This window comes from Podarcis cretensis, assembly GCF_951804945.1.
Source record: "Podarcis cretensis genome assembly, chromosome: 14".
Taxonomy (NCBI): domain Eukaryota; kingdom Metazoa; phylum Chordata; class Lepidosauria; order Squamata; family Lacertidae; genus Podarcis; species Podarcis cretensis.
In genome coordinates, this window is record NC_137183.1 from 46,417,488 (window position 1) to 46,434,113 (window position 16,626).

General features: G+C 46.9%; 1 protein-coding gene across 1 annotated transcript in view; it reads left to right on the forward strand.

Annotated features, from left to right (window-relative positions):
- The window catches only part of PARN (poly(A)-specific ribonuclease), a 48,698-nt gene that overhangs the window by 13,347 nt on the left and 18,725 nt on the right, over window positions 1–16,626 (forward strand). Inside the window, exons 11-21 of the mRNA XM_079953818.1 lie at window positions 12–92; window positions 258–314; window positions 1,794–1,871; window positions 2,809–2,852; window positions 3,793–3,835; window positions 4,940–5,015; window positions 5,602–5,712; window positions 5,814–5,883; window positions 6,945–7,000; window positions 7,808–7,894; window positions 9,652–9,726. Coding sequence (XP_079809944.1) covers window positions 12–92; window positions 258–314; window positions 1,794–1,871; window positions 2,809–2,852; window positions 3,793–3,835; window positions 4,940–5,015; window positions 5,602–5,712; window positions 5,814–5,883; window positions 6,945–7,000; window positions 7,808–7,894; window positions 9,652–9,726 — 778 coding nt within the window. The remainder of the gene's footprint in view (window positions 1–11; window positions 93–257; window positions 315–1,793; window positions 1,872–2,808; window positions 2,853–3,792; window positions 3,836–4,939; window positions 5,016–5,601; window positions 5,713–5,813; window positions 5,884–6,944; window positions 7,001–7,807; window positions 7,895–9,651; window positions 9,727–16,626) is intronic.

Here is a 16,626-nt window from a genome sequence, read left to right on the forward strand (position 1 = left end):
TCCCCAACTAGAAGGAAAGATACATTATCATTAGCAAAGTGGATGAAGAGGAGCGAAAAAGGAGAGAGCAGCAGAAGCGAGTGAAGGAGCAGGTTTGTGGCTGCGGTTTCGTTTCAAAAGGGACGGGGGATCTGGGCGGTTGTGGGTGCTTCTGTTTGAGAATCGCAAGGCCAAACCACCTTGGAGTGCTAGAACTAGCCTTGCGGCCCATTGGGCCTTCGCCCTCTTTTGCTCACGCTGGGATTTCTTGCTTGCAGGAAGAACTCAAAGACGCGGTGGGGTTTTCCCGAGTCGTTCACGCTCTTGCAAATTCCGTGAGTTTTGCTGCCTTCTCGTTTTTTTTGGCCTCTATGTTGGGGGGTGCAATTTCCCAACTTGCAGGTGAGAACTTGAGAATCAGTTTCCCTTCTTTAGATAGCATGTCCATCGGAGGTGAGATGTGTTGCAACAAGGCAAAGAGTTTCTTTGGTAGTGACACTCCAGCTATAGCAGGGGTGGGGGACCTCAAGGGCCACATTCTGTTACAAGCAAACTTTTGGGGGCCGCATGCCAGGGGCAGGTCCTGGTGTAGAAGTGTGCTGAGAAACTGATGCCCCTCTTACTGTTGGCTACTTTCCAGCCACACAAAAACAAACACACACACACATCTCATTCCCATACTAGCACGTAAGATGAATGAATGATCAAGGACCCTTTCCAACTAGGCAAAAATCACTTGAGGACGGCTACAGAAGGATGTGGCCTGGGAAGATGAAGCAATGCCTATTTAGAGTCCCAAGGGCCAAACAGAAGCCTGGGGGCCCCTGGGCCTGAAATCCCTCACCTCTGAGCTATGGAAAGATATTCCTAGCAGGCATGAGATGTAGGTGGCGCTGTGGTCTAAACCACTGAGCCTCTTGGGATTGCCGATCAGAAGGTTGGCAGTTCGAATCCCTGTGACGGGGTGAGCTCCCATTGCTCTGTCCCAGCTCCTGCCAACCTAGCAGTTCGAAAGCACACCAGTGCAAGTAGATAAATAGGTACCACTGTGACAGAAAGGTAAACGGCGTTTCCGTGTGCTCTGGTTTCTGTCATGGTGTTCCGTTGCACCAGAAGCGGTTTAGTCATGCTAGCCACATGACCCAGAAAGCTGTCTGCGGACAAACGCCAGCTCCCTCGGCCTGAAAGCAAGTTGAGCGCCACAACCCCATAGTCGCCTTTGACTGGACTTAACCGCCCAGCAGTCCTTTACCTTTACCATTTTTACCTTTGTCTTTTAAGCACCAGATACATATTTTTTATCCGCCCTTAAATATTTTAGATTGTTTTACTTTTATCTGCAGGATGGGTGGGTTTTTTAGTTTTTGTTTTGCACATAATGCTTTTATTTTAGCAAACCACCTTGGAATCGTTGATAAAAAGGGATGGATAGAAACGTTTTTAACAAGTAAAATAAAGTCTCTGTTGTTTCTTAAAAGTCCTGCTGTAGTACAGTACAGTGGTACCTCGGGTTAAGAACTTAATTCATTCCGGAGGTCCGTTCTTAACCTGAAATTGTTCTTAACCTGAAGACCACTTTAGCTAATGGGGCCTCCCACTGCTGCTGCTGTGTGATTTCTGTTCTCATCCTGAAGCAAAGTTCTTAACCCGAGGTACTATTTCTGGGTTAGCGGAGTCTGTAACCTGAAGCGTCTGTAACCTGAAGCGTCTGTAACCCGAGGTACACTGTAGTGAGATCTTTCTCCGAGTGTCTGTGTGACCATGTGGGCGGTCCCTTAACTCATGCCTTTGGGCTTGTGAATGGTTCTTCACAGGGCAAGCTTGTGGTTGGACACAACATGTTGCTGGACGTCATGCATACCATCCACCAGTTTTACTGCCCGCTACCTGAGGTGAGTAGTCCTTGCAGTGTGGCCAACATTTCAAAGGCTGTTCTTCACTTGAACTTGTGCTGCTGTCCTTGCAAGAGAAGCCAAAGGTCTTCTTTCAGGGGTAGCCGATGTGGCCCCCTCAATATGTTCTTGGACTATAACTCCCATCAGCCCTAGTCATGCATGGCCAATGGCCAGAGATTATGGAAGTTGTAGTCCAAGAACACCTGGAGAAGACCACACTGGCTTTCCCTTCTCTGTTTAGTCTAGCATCCTGCCTTCCATCCTGGGCAGCCAGAAAGCCCATCTGCAGTGAATTAACACTACAGCCTCCCTAACTTTTGCTCCCAGTTTAGCTGATCTTCAAAAGTGGACCGCTTCTGAATTTAGTTTCCCGTTTTGCTATCACAGCTAATTGTCGTTGATAGATCTACCCTCCCCAGGAACTTGTCTAATGCTCTGTTAAAGCCATCTGAGCTAGGAGCCATCACTACATCTTGTGGCAGAAGGTTCCACAAGTTAATGTCACGTTGTATGAAAAAGTTATTTCTGAATCAGAGTTTTAGCTTTATGAGGGAAGGAGAAAAACTTCTCTCCTCACTTTTGGCATACCATGTTGTAACTCCCCTCCCCATTAGTCACCCTTTTCTCCCTTCTTGAAAACTAAAAGGCCCCAAATCTTGTAAATTTTCCTCACATGTGAGTTGCTCCACCTCCCTTATAATTTTTGTTGTCTTTTTCTGACTTTTTTCCACCTCCGCTATATCTATTTTTGAAATACAGTGAGCAGAACTGTACCCAAGTGTTATACACAGGTTTGTACTTAGACATTACATAATATGGGTACATTCATTTTTGATAAGCCTGTTGCGTGGAATTCACCATAAATCAGCATTGACACATTTGTACATCCCTTTATTCCTTGTGTGGTGATCATCTTGCTCTGCTTAAATTTTAGGATCTCAACGAGTTTAAAGAACTGGCGACGTGTGTCTTTCCAAGGTAGGCTTATTTTGCCCTGAATTCATAAGTTCATTCCTAGAGGGAAACCTTTGCAAGCAAAAAATTGACCCAGGGAAATATTTTCTTCCCAACAAAATAAGGATTTAGCTTCCTGGTTTCAGGAGGGTCAGCTTACACTCTTGGGGCGTTCACACCCATGCATACATCAAGATGAACTGAATTTTGTGATCGGGGGCAGGGGAGTGGAATTGAGTCGTGATGATACATGGCTCATTCTGCTTTTGCTGCTCAGGAGCTAGGTTGGGGAACTGAAGAGCTCTCCTGGGTATGAAAGCTCAGTCCCATGGCCAGCGGGAGTTCCGCTCTGCCTAACCTCTGGCTTCTCAACTGTTACCCTTGATTTCCAAGCCCCAATTTGCATCCCTGAAGACTTGGAACTTTGCAATAAATATAAGCTATGGGTTCTGACCAGCTCCCAGGACCAAAAACTCATGCCTGTGTGACACAATCACAGGTCCAAAGTTCTGGCAGTTGTTGGTAAGGGACGCAGGTGGCACTGTGGTCTAAACCTCTGAGCCTCTTGGGTTTGCTGATCAGAAGGTCAGCGGTTTGAATCCGTGTGACGGAGTGAGCTCCCATTGCTCTGTCCCAGCTCCTGCCAACCTAGCAGTTCGAAAGCATGCCAGTTCAAGTAGATAAATAGGTACCACTGTGACAGAAAGGTAAACGGCGTTTCCATGCACTCTGGTTTCCGTCATGGTGTTCCGTTGCGCCAGAAGCAGTTTAGTCATGCTGGCCACATGACCCAGAAAGCTGTCAGTGGACAAACGCCGGCTCCCTCGGCCTGAAAGCGAGATGAGCGCTGAAGCCCCATAGTCACCTTTGACTGGACTTAACTGTCCATGGGTCCTTTGCCTTTTTAAAAAATTGTTGGTAATTATGGTGAAGCCTTATCCTTGCTGTTTCATTTCATTTCTAGGTTACTGGACACTAAGTTGATGGCCAGCACTCAGCCGTTCAAGGTAACCAGCACCTGCAATAACTAATGGCGCTTGTAAAATTAAATATAGCTTTAGTTCAGCCTTCCCCAAGCTGCTTCCTCCTGGATAATTTGGGCTCCCAGTTCTGTATTACTCTGATGAAGCAAACTGTTAAAGCAACATACAGTACTGCTTTCACAGCAAAATCACCGCTAGGATGTTTCCTGCTCAGCATCAGCTAGGGAAAGTTTCCTTGTCATGCTATAGCGAGCTCATTTCTTCAGTACGGATCCCTGCATAGCAAAAAGCACCCCATCAACTTGCAAGGGGGGCAGTATCTGCTAAGCTGCGCTTACAGCTAACAATCCCCAACAAAATTGTAGCTATGCAGGCAAAATAGCTTCTGTTCACAGGTAATGCACGTGAATGACTTGGATACATTATCCCACTTCCCAAGGATTGAAAAAAGACTCATAAGTTATAACGGAATGTCAGCCACTCTTCCATCTTCTAATATATATTGCACTTTTTTGCTTAATTGCATCATTATTAATTTTTTGGGTATCCAGTCGTACCTTGATTTTTGAACAGTTTAGTTCTTGAACATTTTGGCTTCCAAACGCCACAAACCCGGAAGTTCTGGTTTGAAAACTATTTTTCGAAGCCAAACGTCCGACGGGGCTTCCGCAGCTTCCGATTGGCTGCAGGAGCTTCCTGCAGCCAATCAGAAGCCGTGCTTTGGTTTTCGAACATTTTGGAAGTCGAACAGACTTCTGGAACGGATTCCGTTCGACTTCTGAGGTACCACTGTATATGTTCTTGGAGTACAATGCAGTACTGCTTTCATATTTTGGTTGTCTTGTGGTTTAGGCACCCCCTCAAAAATAGGGTTGATGTGTGGAAATCTCACACCTTTTTCAATTTGGGAGGTTGCAGCTATCTTTTGCCTGGTTCCAGGGAATTAATGCTGCCGTCCAGATGTTTTGGACTACAGCTTCCATAAGCCCCAGCCAGCATGGCCGCCTGAAACATCAGGGGAGGGGGGCGCTAGGTTGGGAGAAGGCTGCAATGTTGAGTGCTTGCTCTGAACTTGCTTGGATCGAGGGAATCAACAACCTGTGGCTCACACTGATCTTTGCTTTTCAGGAAATCATTAACAACACATCCCTTGCAGAGCTGGAGAAGCGTGTAAAGGAGACTCCCTTCAGCCCTCCAAAAGTCGGTAAGGCAGCAGGGGGCGTTTTGCACAGCCAGTTCTGGACCACAGGTGGAAAGAGATTGATTAAAATCTAAGGATTCCCTTCTATGCTGGAAAATTCTTGGGGAGAAACTTAAGCTGTACAGAACTGGAGATCTTACTGGTCCAGTATATGTGGGCAAAAGTCACTGCAAGCTTGTCTCCAGTTGCACCGGGTCCAATGATTTTTGTAGCTCTGTTGGGTCTACATTTATGTGTCTGCTGTTCCAGAACCAGCAAAATGATGAGGCTTTTTGAATGGAGACTTGTTGCTCTTTCGAACAGGGCTCCACATCCCAGTGTGGCTAAAATCCCCCCTCCGCTAGGATAACCTGCAGTGAGAGCCAGGTTCAAGGTTCTTGTGTTAATTTACAAGCCCCTTAACAACTTGCGTCCAGAATAACTCAAGGGCTGCCTAATCTATCCTGGCCTGATCACTCAGGTCTTCCGGTGTTTCAATACTTGCCCTTTCTGTATTGCGTTTCTTGTCTACCACTTAAGGGACGACTGTAGTCGAGTCCTTCATAAATTGTTTAAATAAAGTAAAAGCAAACCATTTTTCCTTTCCCAGAAAGCGCAGAGGGATTCCCGAGTTACGACACAGCTTCAGAGCAGCTTCACGAAGCAGGTTATGACGCTTACATCACAGGCTTGTGCTTCATCTCCATGGCCAACTTCCTAGGTACTTTTTGTCATTTGCTCCATCTTGCGCAGTCTGTTCATCCCTGCCTTTTGCCAGCTGTGTCTGATTCTTCTGTGTTGGGGGCATCTTCTCTTTGCTAGGTTCCTTTCTCAGCCCCCCAAAAAGTCACGTGTCTGCCAAATCAAAGCTCATCGAACCTTTTTTCAACAAGTGAGTAACCACTTTTAATTTTTTAAAAACCACGCAAAGCTTTTGAGTTGAAGTTTAACCTGTTGTTCTTTAACACTCCTCTGGTTAAAACAATAAGAAACAGAAGATTGGGAAATGTTTATTGAATATAGGGAGGAAAATTGTGTTTATTTGGAAACGTGGGCAGCATTAAGGTAAATACAACAGTGCAAATAAGTTTTGATGGATGCAATAATGGAATACTGAATGGTTTAGTTTATATAAAAGATGCAGGGATTTATGTTTTGCAAAATGAACCATGGAAAGAGAAGAAGGGAAGTCACTGACATTTTAAGGTTGTTTCAATGAATATTCTAAAATGTGAAACAGAAAATTTAATAAAAATTATAGGGGGGTGGAACCAAAACTAATAACAATTTATCATTTATATGCCACTATCTGATGGGTTGCCCCAGCAACTCTGAGTGGCTCTCCCCCCAAATAGTAAAAGCACAAAACAGCATCACACGTTAAAAACTTCCCTAAACAGGGCTGCCTTCAGATGTCTTCTAAAAGTCAGGTAGTTCTTTATTTCCTTGACATCTGACTGAAGGGCGTTCCACAGGGCGGGCGCCACCACCAAGAAGGCCCTCTGCCTGGTTTCCTGTAGCCTCACCTTTTGCAATGAGGGAACTGCCAGAAGGCCCTCAGAGCTGGGCCTCAGTGTCCGGGTTGAACTATGGGGGTGGAGACGCTCCTTCAGGTATACTGGGCCGAGGCCATTTTAAAGGTCAGCACCAACACTTTAAATTGCACTTTGAAACATGCTGGGAGCCAATACAGTTCTTTTAGGACTTCCCTGTTCTTGTTTTGCAAACGTCCAGACCTCCCTTGGAGGAGGCACAAAGAGAAGGGCCTCAGATGATTATCTCAGGGTCCAGGTCAGTTCATATGGGGAGAGGCGGTCCTTGAAGTATTGGAGTCCTGAGCAGCGTACGGCTTTATAGGTCAAAACCAGGACTTTGAATTGAGCTTGGAAACTGGATCTTGCAAGTGACACATTCTCTCTCTCTCTCTCTGTCTATCTCTTTCTTTCACTTCAGACTGTTTCTGATGCGGGTGATGGACATCCCATATCTCAACTTGGAAGGACCAGACCGTAAGTGCTCTTTTCATCTTTCACATTCCCTCTTCAGAGAATCAAACCAGTGCCAAACTTCCTCTTGCCCAGCAGTAGGCTGAGGCAGAATTTATTTCAGTGGTGGGAACCTCCAGTCTGCAGGCCCATAGTTAAGCCTGCCAGGCCATTTTCAACAAGCCATGCCCCCTTTCCACCCCAAATGCCATATATGATGTCCAGTGTGAGAAAGTCCAAGCCCTGGCTGCTGCAGGGGAAAGATTGTGAGAGTAGTCCAAGCCCACTCCCAATTCTTCCTTTGCAAGCACAATTTGTCACTTTCTGAATTTGGTGTCTTTTTCTGTCACCCTATGACAAAAATTGAGAACTCGGTTTTGTGCTGGAGAATCAGTAAGGTAAAGGTAAAGGGACCCCTGACCATTAGGTCCAGTTGTGACCGACTCTGGGGTTGCGGCGTTCATCTCGCTTTATTGGCCGAGGGAGCCGGCATCCAGCTTCCAGGTCATGTGGCCAGCATGACTAAGCCGCTTCTGGCAAACCAGAGCAGCACACGAAAACGCCGTTTACCTTCCCGCCGGAGTGGTACCTATTTATCTACTTGCACTTTGACGTGCTTTCGAACTGCTAGGTTGGCAGGAGCAGGGACCGAGCAACGGGAGGTCACCCCGTCGTGGGGATTCGAACCGCCAACCTTCTGATCAGCAAGTCCTAGGCTCTGTGGTTTAACCCACAGCGCCACCTGCGTCCCTGGAGAATCAGTAGGTTGTATTAAAATAAATGAACAAATCACAAGCTGAAAACTTCTTTCCCCCCCCCCTTCACTTTCAGTGCAGCCAAAACGCGACCACGTTCTTTATGTTACATTTCCCAAAGAGTGGAAGACGAGCGATCTTTACCAGCTTTTCAGTGCTTTTGGTAAGTAACAAATGAGAAGGTAGGGATGCGACTCCATTGGGGGTCAGGGTTTCCCAAACATCGGTCTCCAGCTGTTGTTGGGACTACAACTCCCATCATCCCTAGCTAGTAGGGCCAGGAGTCGGGGATGATGGGAATTGTAGTCCGAAAACAGTAGGAGATCCAAGTTCGTGAAACCCTGGTCTATGTGCAACAGGGTGTAAGATCCCTGCGGCAGGGATGGTGTCCTTCCAGTGTTCTGTACTGCCCTTGGCCCTGATGGAACCAAGTATTCAGTGAATGGTTTGGTGACTGCCAGACTAGACATGGGAGAGAGGGCAACAGGCAAAGAACAAGCATATAGCTGAAGGCCCTCCCTATGATGATAGACTCCCAACTCCCAAGGAAAAAGCACACCAAGAACTCAGACCAATATAAGTTTCAATAATGGGAGTGGTCCTTACTCGCAAATCAATAGTCAATTGTAACAAAAACTAATCCATTCAAAAGTATGTACAGTGGTACCTCAGGTTAAGTACTTAATTCGTTCCGGAGGTCCGTTTTTAACCTGAAACTGTTTTTAACCTGAACCACCACTTTAGCTAATGGGGCCTCCTGCTGCCGCTGCGCCGCTGGAGCACGATTTCTGTTCTCATCCTGAAGCAAAGTTCTTAACCTGAAACACTATTTCTGGGTTAGCGGAGTCTGTAACCTGAAGCGTATGTAACCTGAAGCGTATGTAACCTGAGGTACCACTGTATTCTGACAAGGATTACAAACTCAAATAGAGATTACAAACTCAAACTCATAAGGATATGTATAACACAATAATTAGTTATAGAATTAGAGATAAGATTTTATGAGTAGAAGTAAGTTCATGTTAGTCCATAGTCTTCCATGGTACTGCGATATTTTCAGTATGTCCACTGAATGTTTTCGTATCCAAAATGTAGGAAGGAGTGTCGATAGCAAGTGGATGCAGAAAGTGCTCCATGTATTGACATAAAGGTTCCAAGAGAGAGTCATTGCCTGAGACAATAGGTCTACCAGGTGGAGCACTAAGTGATTTGTGTGTTTTTGGAAGCATATAAAATATTGGAGCGTGTGGGTATTTCTTTAAGAGAAACAAAGACTCCCAGCTCCCATCATCCCTGATTTTTGGCTGTGCTGTCTGGGGCTGATGGGAGTTAGAGTCCAAAGACCCTTGGAGGGAGCCACAGGTTAGCCAGCCCTGATAAAGGCAGGATTATACCCTCGGTTATCAGCGGTGGCTCCATCCTTTGTGCTGGGTAAGCTGAAGACACTGAGTACAATCTTGACGGATGGGACATTTTGGGGAGGGATGTGCACACACCCAGCAGCAGAGAAGGGGCCACGCCACCTGCTTCTGTGGAAAAGGAGCCAGCTTTTCTTGACCACGTTTGCCCCATGATTGCTCCTCCCATCTGCCAGGTGTCAAGACACACCTGCTCTGATTTCGGAAGCGAAGGCTTTCTCCCAGTACCATCAGACCTCAAGCCCTCCTGTCCCAGCCTGCCTTTTCCCATAGTGCACTGCTTCATAACGCTCTTGACAGTCTTGATGATGGCGGAATGTAAGATGGGCTATACCAGTGTTTCTCAGACTTTAACCCCCCCCTCTGTTGTTGGACTACAACTCCCATCATTCCTGACCCCTGGCCCTGCTAGCTAGGGATGATGGGAGTTGTAGTCCCAACAGCAGCTGGCAACCCTGGTCTGTGCCCTTCCATCTCACAAACACTTTTCTTTTCTTTGCAGGCAACATTCAGGTTTCCTGGATCGATGATACGTCAGCCTTTGTGTCGCTTAGCCAGCCTGAACAAGTACAGATTGGTAAGTTATACGGGGGCCTCTCTGTCGAGCCAACACACAGAGGCCGCCGTTACTTCTGCAGAATCATAACCGATAGGAGGTTACATGAGAGGGGTTCTTGTATCTATAGCCCCTTTTAGACCAGTTTTTACTCGCCGGTTGCCGCCTGCTATTGAGTTCTTTGTGACCTAGGTTGGTTTTCTTGTTTCCTGCTAGTTCTTCTGAGGGATTGATCTCAGAGACTTGTATAGCGAGGAGAGGGGAACTGTGAGCCCCCAGATGTGGTTGGACAACATCAGCCTTCGCCATTGCGGCCCCATGAGTTGGGAGTCACAACACCTGGAAGGCTGCAGTTTCTCCATGCCTGTTGTATAGTTGCCTAAAGATTGTGGACTTGTGGTGAAATGGACACATAACCAAAGGAAGGGTTCCCTGCTCACTTGCTGCTAATATTTATTTATTTACTTACTTACTTACTTAAAGATAAAGGGACCCCTAACCATTAGGTCCAGCCGTGACCGACTCTGGGGTTGCGCGCTCATCTCGCTTTACTGGCCGAGGGAGCCAGCGTACAGCTTCCGGGTCATGTGGCCAACATGACTAAGGCGCTTCTGGCGAACCAGAGTAGCACACGGAAATGCCGTTTACCTTCCTGATGGGGCGGTACCTATTTATCTACTTGCACTTTGACATGCTTTCGAACTGCTAGGTTGGCAGGAGCAGGGACTGAGCAACAGGAGCTCACCCTGTCATGGGGATTCGAACTGCCGACCTTCTGATCGGCAAGTCCTAGGCTCTGTGGTTTAACCCACAGCGCCACCTGCGTTCCTCACTTACTTACTTACTTGCAAAAATATTGGTGGTATTATTATTATTATTACCCTGCTTTTTCCCTGACAGGACTCAAGGCAGCTTACAGATAAAAATAAGAACAGCTAAAAAAACAACTAAGCATTGATATAAAGTGATAGCTATATACATATCTAAAAATCTATTAAAACCATACCAGTAATTGCAATAAAAACAGCACAGCAGCAGCCCTCTCCTTAAAAAGCAGCCCATTCCCAAAAAAGACTGTTGGAATAGGAACCTGCACCTCCTTTATTGCAGGAAAAAATATCAGCATAAAATCCAATGGTAAAATTACATTTATAAAAACGAATCCAAAGGCGTCGCAAATCGGTCGATCAGCTTAATTTGCTAACACAGCTGGATCATCAGGTAACATCTGGGAGAGCAGATGGTGTTTAAGCAGACGTATAAATGCTAATACTTCCTGGAAGCGCATTCCAAGGGGCGGGGCCGCCATGCTAAAGGCCCTGCTTTTTGTGGACATAAAAGTTTGGACTGCTGTCTCTCCTGAGGTTTAAAGTGACTGGGAAGAGGTATAGAAGTTCAGGCATTCCCAGAGGTAACCTGGTCCCAGATTGTTCATCATTTTACAAAGCTAATAGCAAGACCTTAAAACAGGGCCTGGTAGCATAATAGCAGCCAGTGATTAGCCCTGATTAAAGACGACAATGAACTGCTTAATATTACCGTTCTGTTTAATAAGCAGTTGCGTCTGATTTTCTCAGTCGCTGGTAGGTTTATAAGTGCCAGGTTGCAGCGGTTGCCAGATGGTGGCTGAGGAAAAGAGAAGAGGCTGGTGACTTTGAGAAGAAGCACCAGCCGAGTGGAAGGAAAAAAGGAGTTGAATTGTGATGGAGAAGGTTTCTCTTCTCTGCCTGGGTGGTCCTACTGTCCCTGATCATTGTCTGTGCTGGCTGGGACTGATGGGAGTCCCTCTAGGGAGGGAGTAGGGCACCAGGTTGGGTACGACTTTGCACTAAGTGTAGGGCCACATGGGAGATGAGCAAGCTTGTTTTCTGCTGCTCCAAATTAAAAGGAGATTCTGACTAAACCTTGGGAAGAACTTCCTGATAGCTAGAGCTATTTAACAGTGGAGCGGACTATCTCTGAAGGCGGTGGAGGTTTTTAAAGCAGACGTTGGATGGCCATCTGTCAGATTATTTAATTGTGATTCCTGTATTGGACTCGATCACCCTTGGAGTCCCTCCCACCTCTACGATTCTATGATTTTATGGGTTCGCTCAGTCGTGGAGCTGCCTCCCTCTCAGCAAAGTTACGTTGCATGGTAGTGGTAGGGGGGGAGTCATGCGTGCTGCCCTGAGCTCCTCTAAAGGATGGGCAGGGAAAAAAGGCAAACGATAAGCATGCGTGGAACTGCTTCTGGAATCCTGAGGCTTGAGGTGTTGTCCGCAAAGGCCCACAGCTCAGTGACAGAGCATCTGCATTGCATGCTTCAGAAGGACCCAGGTTCAACCCCTGCAGGGGAAAGCCCCTGCCTGAACCCCTGGAGAGCCACTGAGAGTCAGGAGTCGACAATACTGAGCTGAGCTGGAGCGACTCAGTGTAAGGCAGCTCCCTCTGTGCTGTTGATACCTAGCTCTCTTCTGTACAGGTGCCTAGGGGGCAGTGGAGGACAGGCTAGAGATGGACGAAGGGAAGTTCAATCCAGACAACACAGCCGAGTTTTATTATTATTCCTGTATTACTATTGAAAGCATTTCAGTTGGAACAAAATTAAATAAAGATTAAAAAGTGCATAGAAAGAAAAAGAAAAGAAAGGTATAATATACGCAAACCACTATAATTTCATATATGCTTGTCTAGTATATGGGTATTTAAGTGTTGTTGTTGTTGTCCAGATACATACGTAGTTATTTATAACACAGAGAAGTTGAAGGTAGGAGGGCCGCTCAACCTGGACTTGATGGTCTCCCTGTTCTGGATGGGGCCGCATTTCCTTTTTGACAGTTCGGAGGGCATAGTTCGGAGGGTTGTTAGGAGACCCTTATTCTTCTTGCAGCGCTACAATTCCCAGAGTTCCCTGGGTTTGGCTATTAAACCCCCTTCAGTTTTGATGAGGGCGAGCTTTTTAGCTGAGAAGCAGCCAGCCAGGTGTGTATTGTGGCCGATTGACCAATGGGGGCGGAATACAAAATATAAAATGCAGAATCGCAACCCCAGTCCAGCTAATTATTCTTTAAAAACAACAAGCTAAGGCAGGCTTCCTCAACCTCGGCCCTCCAGATGTTTTTTGGCCTACAACTCCCATGTTCCCTAGCTAGCAGGGCCAGTGGTTAGGGATGATGGGAATTGTAGTCTCAAAACATCTGGAGGGCCGAGGTTGAGGAAGCCTGAGCTAAGGTCTAGCAATCGTCGCAGGACTCAGGGACACAACGGCTGATTCAGGTATTCCCCCACCTGCTCAGTAAAAAAATTTTTGGTCTCCTCAGTGAGGCCACTCAGAAGGGCCTCTGAAGCTCGACCAGGAAATTATCTCATAGAAGGTTATAGTATGCATTCTTGTAACCCCCTGATGAAAACTACAGTGAAAAGATCACGTGAACGCACGCTTCAACCTCTGAGTGGTTGAACTGACAGCATCTAAGTTTAGAAGGAATTCTAGTAAATCTGCTGTCTGAAATATTTGAAGGTGTAAATGCTATACAGTGGTACCTTGGTTTTAGAACAGCTTAGTTTAGGAACAACTTGGAAATAGAACGCTGCAAACCCAGAAGCAGGTGTTCCGGTTTGTGAACTTTGCCTTGGAAGTGGAACATGTTCCGCTTCCTGTTGAGTGTGTTCCGTTTGTAAATTGAGTCCCCTGCTGCTAATCAGAGGCTTCCTGTTGAGTCTGTCAGCTGTTGAGTCCCAAGCACCCACGGAACACAGAGGTGATATTTGGAGCTCTTGTTTTTGCTATTTTTTTGCATTTCCGTTTGTGTGGCTTTTTCGTTTTTTTTACTGTCACTTGTTCTTCGTTTTATGGGACTGACATGTGACTATGGCTTGTGACTTTGTTTTGTGACTGTGACTTGTGATTTCATTTTTGTGACTTGTTTTTGTGACTGTGTGCTGTGTGGAACCCAGCTCAGCTACTGATTGATTATGTAACTGCAGAAATGGATAAAAGCCCGCCATCCAAACAATGACTATCATCAGTGCATGTAAGAAAAAAAATTGCTCTTAATTTTTATCATCTACAATACTGCCTTATTTATTTTATAGTACAGTGCATTGATCATTGCTTTCATTTTATGGATCAGTGGTCTCATTAGATAGTAAAATCCATGTTAAATTGTTGTTTGAGGGGTTGTTTTTAATTTTAAAAGTCTGGAACGGATTCATCCATTTTGCACTACTTGCTATGGGAAAGCACGCCTTGGTTTTAGAACGCTTTGGTTCTGGAACAGACTTCCGGAACGGATTAAGTTTGGAAACCAAGGTACCACTGTACAGTCGTACCTTGGAAGCCTAACACTTTGGCACTTGTACGTTTTGACTCCCGAACGCTGCAAACCCAGAAGTGAGTGCTCCGGTTTGCGAACGTTCTTTCGGAACCCGGACATCCGGCGCAGCTTCCGATTGGCTGCAGGAGCTTCCGGAACAGATTCTGTTCAACTTCCGAGGTACGGCTGTAACGGGTCAATATACTAGCAGGCTAGAAGTCTGGTGGTAGTTGGGTGTAGCCAGTTTCCCCCATTTCCATAGGCCCCTTATGCTCAAGTGCAGACTATCACGTTCATTCAGAAGCCTGTTACAAGATAATCGCCGCAGACCAGTCAGACAAGTGCGGCAACGAACATGGAATGGCGTCAAGTCTCCCACCTCTCTCTGTAGATTCCATTCATCTTTTTCTTTTTCTTTTTTGTAGCAGTGCATTCTAGTCTACTTCCAGTAAAGGGGGTGGGGGGAATCTGTTAAAAGATTCTTATCAAGGTAATTATTCGCCATATAAAGTGCTCTTCCAGGTAATTCCCATGAGTTATGAGGGATGGGTTGCAGCGACTCCGCTGCCAGCTGATCTTCATCTCCCTTTCATGGTGAAATAAATAGCTCCATAATCGACACTTCCCTGCGAGGCTCCGAGCGGCAGGAACCCGCTTTGAAGTGCTCCTTCATAATTCGTGTCGGGGCACGAGAGGCTTTGCCGTCATCCCAGGTAGCGAAATCTTTCTGGTTTGAAAGCTGGCGCCTGTTGCTTCAGCAGGACCCCGGGGTCCGTGCCAAAAGTCTGAGGGTGGCTGGTTTCGTAAAGAACTGGTTCAGGGGACCCAGATGCCTAGAGACCTGCCAATTTCGCTCCTCGTGGGGCAGCGTCCCTATCTCCTCTTCGACGCCACCTTGGTCCCCTCCCAGATGATTTGGACGCCAAGTCCCATCAGCACAGAAAGAGGAGGAAGCGGTGCTTAAAAGCAAGAATCGAAGTAAGGGGTGGCATGGAGCAGAGGCATAGAGCATGTGCTTTGCCTCTGGACGGTCTCCTTCAATCGGTATTTCCCGTTAAAAAGAAAATGAAGGATAGGTTGTTAGGAAAGATCTTCATCTCTGCTTGGAATTCTGGCAAAGTATTCAGTAAACAATACTGGACTCGGTGGGTAAATAGTCCAATTTTGTGTAAGGCAGAGTGTATGGGGTGTTAGGGGAGGGGTAGTACCTCTGGCAGGGACGCGGCTGGCACTGTGGGTTAAACCACAGAGCCTAGGGCTTGCCAATCAGAAGGTCAGCAGTTTGAATCCCAGCGACGGGGTGAGCTCCCGTTGTTTGGTCCCTGCTCCTGCCAACCTAGCAGTTTAAAAGCACATCAAAGTGCAAGTAGATAAATAGGTACCGCTCTGGCAGGAAGGTAAACGGCATTTCTGTGCGCTGCTCTGGTTCTCCAGAAGCGGCTTAGTCATGCTGGCCACATGTCCCGGAAAAACTGTCTGTGGACAAACATCCAGAAGTTGTACGTCGGCTCCCTCGGCCAATAAAGCGAGATGAGCGCCGCAACCCCAGAGTCGGCCACGACTGGACCTAATGGTCAGGGGTCCCTTTACCTTTACCTTTAGTATCTCTGGTGGGAACACATCATACTCCTGCTGGGGAGGTCTGTCCACCTTTGGTCCCCACCCTGCTCTCAGCTCTCACCTGTGGCTCCTAGAAGCTGCCAGCATGAGACAGTGGCTACACTCAGGGAAATGGCTTCGACTGGCTGGCTAAACCAGGTGAGGGGAGCCGATGGGTCTCGAACCCTCAATGTGTTAGGGACTTCCCTTGCAAGCGAAGACAGGCTCCAGCAGATTGAGCAGACAAGACCCATAGTGGGTCCAGTGGTCAAGAAAGCAGTTTCTGCATGTGCCGTAGAGGGAAGTGAGGGGCAGATGGGGCTCATCCACCCATTAGCTGCCTGGGAGTTTTTATCACTTGGGAAAACACTGTGGGAAACTTGATGATAAGCAGAGCTTTGCAATGGACAGAATAGTTTTTTGAAAAGTTCTAAACGCTATGCAAGAGAGATTCATGTGCACTCTCTCTCTCTCTCACACACACACCCCCCAAATGGGAGGGCAAATGCTGTTGGTTTTCTGTTAATTGCAGTGTAACGGGTGGAAAAGAGCTGGTCTTTCGTGTTGGACAACCATTGCAATGCAAGCTGTTCCATGGAATACCGGGAATCAATTTTTTAGGCTTGCCTTGACAAGACAAGCCACCATCCCAAATCTGCGCTACTTTGCACTACTGTACTGGCAAGCCCTGAATATATGTGTGTGTGTGTGTGTGTGTGTGTTTTAAGTGGTTCCATGCGCTACTGTCATGACACACAATACCCTGCCAAATGGGCTGCATTGCAGGCCTGTTCCTCTCTAGGGAGGCAGATCCTGGAAGGCCGGCATGCTTGCTGAGAGCGCCTCAGGGGCAGGAGCAGGTGCAGCGTATCGAGTTTTGGTTTATTTTTTGCAAGGAGCGCTCGCTCGCTCGCTTCTGCTAATCCTCCCCGTCAGCTTACATAGCGGCAGGAGAGGGAAGGGGATCAGGGTGCCTTAACTGGGCATTAAGGTTGTATCATCTTGTTAATGGGCTTGAATGGTG